Below are 8255 nucleotides of genomic sequence, written 5' to 3' on the forward strand. Positions count from 1 at the left end.
AAAAAAAATATGGGTTGTTGGCATTCCATCTGAAAAGTATAAACATAGGTGGTTATTTAGGAGTAGGTTAGTTAGTTTGCCGTTTCCAAAAAAAAAAATATGGGTTGTTGGCATTCCTTCCGAGAAGTATCCATCGGATATTTTGTGGTTTGTAATTTTGTTAAATTTGTGGTTTTTACTTTAAATCGTACGACACTACACCACAAACACCCTAGTGCATAACATAAAGTGGTTGTAACTTTCGGTTTGTGAAGATAGTAGGGTTTGTTGATAGATCACGTACCCAAATTAATTTTGGAATCCAAAAGTACGAGGCTACGACTAAGATTCCATTTAGGATCATTAATTATTGATTCGATCAAGAAGATGAATTCTGGTTTGAAGGATTCAATGGATTAAGTTGAGAAATCATTGTGACATATCCATTTAATGTTCATGAAATGGCTAGTACTTTAGTGATAATTATCAGGAGTTTCTCCATTCTCCTTCTGTATACACTGAAACTTTTGGATTATCAATATATCGGAATTTTATTTAAAACTTTATTGTTTAAAATTATATTTAAAGGATATTTTATATATAATGAATGCATCAAAACGTTATTTGATTCGTGTAAGCCTTTAGATATAATTAAGAACATATTTTGAAGCAATTTCTACTTGAAAAACTTACATACAGTACACTATATATTACAAAGTAACCACAATATTAATTAAAATATACCACAAAACATCGATATTATTGTGAAGGGAATGAATATTAAACATAACCAAACATGGCGTCTCTTTAGATGAATTTTATTTAACGTCACAAACAAAGGCAGTAAAATTAATTCCTTCTTTTGTTTTGTGTACGTATCTAACCATACTGCTTACATGGTTGCAGAAAAAGGTATGAAGACAAAGTTATCGCTAGGAAAGAAGTGACAAACAGAGGAAGTTCCTGGCTCGACACCAAGCACGCTAAAGGATGGATGCTTACGACTCCACTGAGACGTATCCATGTGGCAAACACTCAGTGCCTCAACCATATCACCATCTTCACCTTCTAATGAAACCATAAGCACCTTGTTCTCGCTCTCTTGGCTATGGCAATAAAACACTGCATATGGGTATGGCATGGTGTGACAAGCTACTAACTTTGGAGATGGTATGTTTTGTGAGATTTCAACCACTTTATAGTTTTGCAAAAGTCCAACTGATGAGTGTTTAAGGTGGGTTGTTGCCAAAGTTTTGACACGAGTGTCGAATCCAAAGATTTCCCTTGTGAAGTCGTAGACCGATTCTAATGAGGTTGCACAAAACTTGGTCTCACCGTTAATGGGCTTGACCTCACATTCTTTGAGGGTGTTTTCCATGGCTATGGCTTGTGGAGAGCCATGTGAGATTGAGAACAAGTGAAGGAGGTTTGGGAATTCTTCAAGAGAAAAAGGGATGTTATCGGCTTCGGCTTTAGAAAGGATTTGAGATGGGGAAAGGTGTCTGTTTGGGAAGTAAATAGGCATCACTTCGCCTACTTTTAAGTCATTTATCATGAAGAAAACCATTAATTGAGGGTCTTTATGATTTGTAGATGGTGACGACGATGATGAATGTTGATGATCAAGACCATGACCATGATCTTGATGCGTATGGTCATGATGATGGAGATATTTGGTGACATCCTCCATTTTATTGAGTATTAAGACATTAGCTTCTGTAGCGCTATCTCCTATCACATGCTGTTGCAAATCGAAGTTGTAAAATAAGTTAGATTTGACCTTAATAACAATTATGTGTGTGACAAAGTAAGAAAAAGAGGAACTACCTGAACAAGAAGAAGATGAAAGAAAAGAACCCAAGATGCAAATCCAAAAGCCATGACTTGTTCTATGAAGATGCGTGCTTTCTCTTGTAGGTTGTATGTTTACAAATTTTATCCCAAACTATTAAACAAACACAAACACACACACACACACACACACACATATATATATATATATATATATATATATATATATATATATATATATATATATATATATATATATATATATATATATATATATATATATATATATATATATATATATATATATATATATATATATATATAGTCAAATCGTATTGATATACATTTACTCACACAGGAGACAAACAATTGGAATACATATAAAATTAGCCAAAACTAAACATTGTTACATAAGCTAATAACAATAATATAAAATCTACCTGCATAAAGTGGTATTTAAGTGGTGCCACCTAACGAAATAATGATTCCGGTTACGATGATTCATGTTTTAGTCCAAAAATATCAGTAGATTAATTTAAAAAGTTTGATAATACCTTGAAATTATTATTTTTTTCTCAATCAACAATGTGTTACATCCTTGCCTATTTGACAGAAAAGGATACTTGGAAAGGGATATCTTTCATGAGATTTTTGATGATTATTTTATTCGTCGTCTATTATAATTTGAATAAATAAATAATATAAGTTATTGATCTTTTGGAACAAAAAAATGTCATATCAGAGTGATAGGTCCCTAACAGCCATCTCTTAACATTGGAAATTCAAGCTTAATTTAAAACAAAACATGACTGCGTGTTATTTTGGAAGCGTCGAACATGTACATAAGAACAACAATAATGAACTTAGTACATGTTCCATATATTTTTCTTAATTCTTATACAATAAATGTTGTACATAATTTTACTGAAGAAAAAGTCACAAAAGGTACGTTATTTCATACGAGTATTTACTAAAGACAAAATTGCAAAAATGTCCACGCAGTATGCATGTTTTTTTTGTTTTAGTCCAAATCCCGACTTTTTTGGTTTCATAATCCTTTTGAGCTAGTTTTGCTGTGTTTTTGGTCCCTCTGAATAGTGAAATGACTGTAATACCCTTGGGGTATTTATTTTTCATTTTTCTTTCATTTATTCTTAAATCTAATACTAATTTATTTATTTTAATAATTAAAAAAATAAGAAGGGCCCACCTTTTCTCTCTCTCTCTCTCTCTCTCTCTCTCTCTCTCTCTCTCTCTCTAAATCGCAACCCCTTTTTCTCTTGCAACAGATCGATTTCTTTTCTTTCTTATTTCTTTATGATCGCAGATCGCCTCTCTCTCTCTCTCTCGTCTCTCTCTATCTCTCTCTTCAATAATGAAGAGTAAAAAAAAACCCTACCCTCATCTTCTTCAAAAGAAGATGATCAGCAATGGCTTTTTTACTGGATCTTATACTCATTCCTTACTCTCGTGGAGATGCTTCTTGTATCTGTCCTTGAATGGTGACTACTGGAATAAAACACAACCATTTAATTTCAAGATTTGATCATCGTGTGATTTATAGAAACTAATGGTTAGCAGATACCGATATGGTATGATGTGAAATTGATAGCGGTGGCGTGGCTGGTGTTGCCACAGTTCGCAGGAGTTGCTTTCATCTACAATAAATTTGTAAAGGAGAATGTGATTAAGAGATACTACCCTAGGATTGGAGGAGGAGAGCAAAAATCATCTTCGTCGTCCCCAAACGGAAAGAAGAAGAACAAGCCTGCTGATCTTATGACCACTAAGAAATCCAGTTGATTGGGTTAGGTTGTCGGTATATGTAACACTAGCCAAAATAGGTCAATAACAATCACATGTGGTTATGCTAATCATGTAATGGGATAAATGTACTATGTATTTCATGATAAATTATAATACAAATATGAACTTTCTTTATGATACAACTCAAAGTATACGCCCATACGATTCCAAAAATATAGAGAACGTCTGAATCTGACTTCGCATGAAGAAGTTATGATAAACCGAACACTATAAATCTCTATAATAAGAGGAATTTAAAATATACTTAGAATTAGCTATTTAAGTCTAAAAGAGAGTTGTAGTACTCGTAAATACCTACGCGTGCATATAAAGAACGTCAAAAACAGAGTTCGTATGCAAAAGTTATGGCCTTCCAAGATATCGTTGTCAGAAACCCTAATTTTGACTGAACTCACGAGGTGAACATAAATGTTCACGAGGTGAGGACTCAAACCGCCACATTTCGGATCTAGAAGGTGTGACGAGGCTGCGAGGGGATAAAATCCAAACTCACGACGTGAACAAGGAGTTTTTCACGACGTAAGGAGTCACATGGCCACCTTCCGAAGCTAGGGAAGCAAATGGCAAGTCTACGGGGTGAACATGAAAGACTCACGACGTGAGCCTTATGAAACTCACGACGTAAGTTTCTAAAAACCTTACTATAAATAGCAGGTCCGACTTTAGCCATTCTTATACCTAAACTTCTTCTCTTTCTCTCCCTTGCTGAAGCCATCTTGCATCCCGAGCCTCGACGACCTCGCACGCTGACCGTTTTGCTTAGATAACATAAAATCACGCTACTAGGGTGAGTTTCACGGCCCCACTTTCTAATATTTCAGGGGAAAACGCATGCTAGTTATTATATATATGTTATTATTATGTCTATATGATAGTATATAGTTATGATAACTGGTATATGATTGTTCTAAATATAACATTTTGAATACATACAACTATTATTAACTTATCAGTATGTTAATTTACTAATGTAGAGTTATACTTAGGATTCTATATATATGTTGTGTGCGATATTATACCGAAGTTATATTCGAAAGTTCTAAATGTTAAGTTATATAGTATGTTGCTATTAATAGTTTTATGTCAAGATTAAACTGGATATGTTATATGTTGTTATTGTTAGTTTTATGTCAAGATAAAACTGGATATGTTATATGTTGTTATTGTTAGTTTTATGTCAAGATAAAACTGGATATGTTATATGTTGTTATTGTTAGTTTTATGTCAAGATAAAACTTGGTATTGTTATTGATAGTTTTATGTCAAGATAAAACTAGAAACGTTATATGTTGTTATTATTGGTTTTAGGTCAAGATAAAACCTGATTTTACTTCAAGATATAGTTGTTATACTGCCTAAATATTATGAAGTTAGGAGTAATGTTTAAAAGCATAGTCTAGTAACTTAGGGTTTTAGACATAAAGATGCTTTTGTTGTTAGAGCTATAGGAAGCCGTCAAAGTCTACATGAGTAATTGTATTCATCAACTAAGATTGGGGATCTTAGCGGAAATCCTCTGAACTGTAACCGTTAATCATGTGTGAGCGAGGAAGTCGTGTATAATTAGTATACGGGTTGACCACCCCACTTGTGACTGTTAGCTACAGTCAACCAAAAGCAAGTGATGAACTATCCTTTTATTTGTTATTATTCCGGCGTCGATGAAGCGTACGGTGTTGTTTCTCATGGTAAATCATGAGTGTGTTTGTTTCTCATGGTAAATCATGAGTGTGTTCTATCAGAGGTATTATGTCATAGCAGCGGTTACAGGTTCATGGTAGCAAATTGTTAGAAACATTATACCTTGTCGTATACAAGTATTAATGTTAAGTATAAGTTTTCCCCTACTTATACCTTAAGATTAAGAAATGTTTAGGTATAACACTTAATTGATAAGTATACTATTATACCTAATATACATACTAAATGTTGGAGAGTCAAAATCATACTTTCAAAACTATACTTTTGAATGTGTGAAAATGTATTATTTTATGGAGTCAAAACTTGTGGACTCACCAACTTTATGTTGACGTATTTTTAAAATGCATGTGTTTTCAGGAACTTGAAAAGTTGGTAGGTATTTGAACAGGAGAAGTTTTACTATTATCTTTCTGTTTATTAAGAAGTATGCCATAGTCGGATATTATGTAATAAATACTAGGAAAACAATAATGTAACTTTCAATCATCAATAACGGTATGTATTTTTTTTAGTATTGTTCAATGTATGTTATATAACTGTGATACAAAAAATGACGTTACACTACCCGGTGTTTCCGCCGACGGCCGGGGTGTGACAGTATATTATTGTGAAGAGCTGATTGTGTTTACTATGCTTTCATTTTTTGTTTTTCGATTTCGGGGATGAACTCGTATACACAAATTAATTTCCAGAATCGATTTTTTTTGTTTCAGAAATGATTTGAAGAACAAATGATTCATATCGATATTATTCCACCTGTTACTTGTGATTTCATCGTCCTTGACCCAATCACCAGCGCCACATGCACTCTGTGATTCCCCCCACCCACCGCTGCTGGCAATTCGTAGCCACCACTGAACGCCTTCGTTCTCCCCTCACCGATGTCGATCTGAGATCCAAAACAGTGAAATTCGTAGTGGAGATTCTCGAGGAGGAGATTCGAGCTGTGGATGTGAGTGGTGGGGGAGATATTGAGAGAAGAGAACACGCTACATACATCTTCATCCACATCAATTGAAGGAGGAAGATAGCTTAGTATCCGATCCCGATAGTACCCCGAAAAAACACCGGAATCGGTGAGAACCCCCGACGAAAATGACGGAAAAGTACCTTCGTTCTTGAGGAAGAAGACGAAGAGGAATAGTTACTCCTTATTTCTTGGTTTTTTCATAAACAACACACACTCCAACTTTTTGGATTTGTTCTTAAGGAAGAAGACGATCAGAGAGAGAGAGAAAGAGAGGGAGAGAGAGAGAGAGAGAGGGGGGAGGGGGTGGGTGGGGCCCAATGTTTATTAATAATAAAACATTAAATTAAATAGAAAAAATATAAAATAAGGGCATTTTAGTCTTTTCAGTTTTTCGAGGGACCAAAACCACAGTCAAACTAGGCCAAAAGGACTACCAATCCAAAAAAGTCGTGGTTTAGACTAAAACCCCAAAAAAAAGCATACCACAGAGACCATTTTTGCAATTTTTTCTTTATTAAATTAAGAGTAAATTATTAAAATCGTTCTCCTAGTTTGATTAAAATTGCATGTTTGTTTCTAACGGTTTTTTGCACTCGGACTATCTTTATACTATAATTTTATTGCGTTTATAGTCCCTAAAAGTCGTAAAAATACTATATTACCCTTTATATTTTCTTTTTCAATTTTTTTTATTATTAATTAAACATAAATTAATGTAATAACTCTAAATTATCATCACACACCCACAAGCAACACCACTGCCATAGACCACCGCTATTGCAATCAACCAAACGTTGTCATCAGCCACCATGTCACCAACTACCACTACCGTTGTCATGAATTACCATCACCACCAATCATATTCTTTTCTCTTGTCACATAGCCTCGAATTTGATCTCTCAGGTGTTAAGGTGGTGGGATATCCCGATCCCGATTCTTATGTCCTATACGGAATGGTTGTCCTGGTTTGATGCTTTACGAATAAGGAAGCATGCTAAGGAGGTCATAGAATGTGTTTTTTTGGTGACTTGGTGGTATATTTGGTGTTTTCGGAATGATTTGTTGTTTGGCATACATAGCCAAAAGAAATCTACCTTGTTTGATTCCATTGTTTCTCAGTCGTTTTTTTGGTGTAGTAATATACGTAGGACCTCAATTAATTGGGGAAGATGGTTGCAAAACCCTATGGATTCTATTTTGTAATTGTTCTTTTTTTTCTAGCTTTTTGCTAGTTTTATTGAATCTTTTTCCGTTCAAAAAAAAAAACAGACACCAACAAAACCTACATGTTCTCAAAATCCCCCAACCCTCTATTCTTCAAATCCCTAAACAAACGTACATTGATTGAAAGCCTCAAACAATCTATTCTCTAAATCCAAATATGGTATATAGGTCATGAATGACAAAGTATAGAATGACGTTAGTGAGATAGAAAAATGGTTTTTTCAATGGGGGTTATGCTAGGAGAAGGTGTAGAGATAGGTGGAATTCAAAGCAATAGTCAAAACCAGCAGAGTAGAGAGTGGTGGCTGCGATGTTTTCTGGCTAGATGAAAGGATACCATCAAAGAGAGAGGGCATGGTGGAGTAAAGAATGGTGACATCGTTTTTTAGGGGAAGGGACATGGAGACAGATTGTAGAACTAGAGGCGATATAGTTGTTTCGGGGATGGTTGGTTAAGGTCCAATGGTTTCCGACGGAGGAAACGAAGGAGGTAGAGGTGGAGCAAACCTAATTAAAGAAGATGAAGGGATAGGGAGCTTTCTGTTGGCGGTGGAGCAAAACCAATAAGTATGATCGACGACGTTGTAGCAAAACTGGTGGAGAAACAGCCAAGTTGTCGGTTGTGGTGGGAGGTGGGTGGGGCCAATGAACTCTTTGTGATTTATAAATAATAATAAAAATAAATAACTGAAAAAGAAATTCATAAAGGTATTATAGTCATATAGGGAGAAAGACTAAAAATACAACAAAATCATACTACAAG

General features: G+C 34.7%; 1 protein-coding gene across 1 annotated transcript; it reads right to left on the minus strand.

Moving 5' to 3' along the window:
- Window positions 1–627: 627 nt before the first annotated feature.
- On the minus strand, window positions 628–1966 carry LOC111888156 (BURP domain-containing protein BNM2A). The gene is made up of 2 exons (XM_023884285.3): window positions 1807–1966; window positions 628–1720 (listed from the first exon to the last, which is right to left on the minus strand). The coding sequence occupies exons 1-2, from the start codon at window positions 1858–1860 to the stop codon at window positions 872–874; spliced, it is 903 nt and encodes a 300-aa protein (XP_023740053.1). The 5' UTR covers window positions 1861–1966; the 3' UTR covers window positions 628–871.
- Between the last annotated feature and the right edge of the window lie 6289 nt (window positions 1967–8255).

This window comes from Lactuca sativa, chromosome 9, assembly GCF_002870075.4.
Source record: "Lactuca sativa cultivar Salinas chromosome 9, Lsat_Salinas_v11, whole genome shotgun sequence".
Classification (NCBI taxonomy): Eukaryota; Viridiplantae; Streptophyta; class Magnoliopsida; order Asterales; family Asteraceae; genus Lactuca; species Lactuca sativa.

Coding starts and splice junctions, on each gene's coding strand:
- LOC111888156 (XM_023884285.3), bottom strand. CDS start 1,860: ATGGCTTTTGGATTTGCATCTTGGGTTCTTTTCTTTCATCTTCTTCTT. Junction 1,721..1,806: donor TTCATCTTCTTCTTGTTCAG/GTAGTTCCTCTT, acceptor GATTTGCAACAG/CATGTGATAGGAGATAGCGC.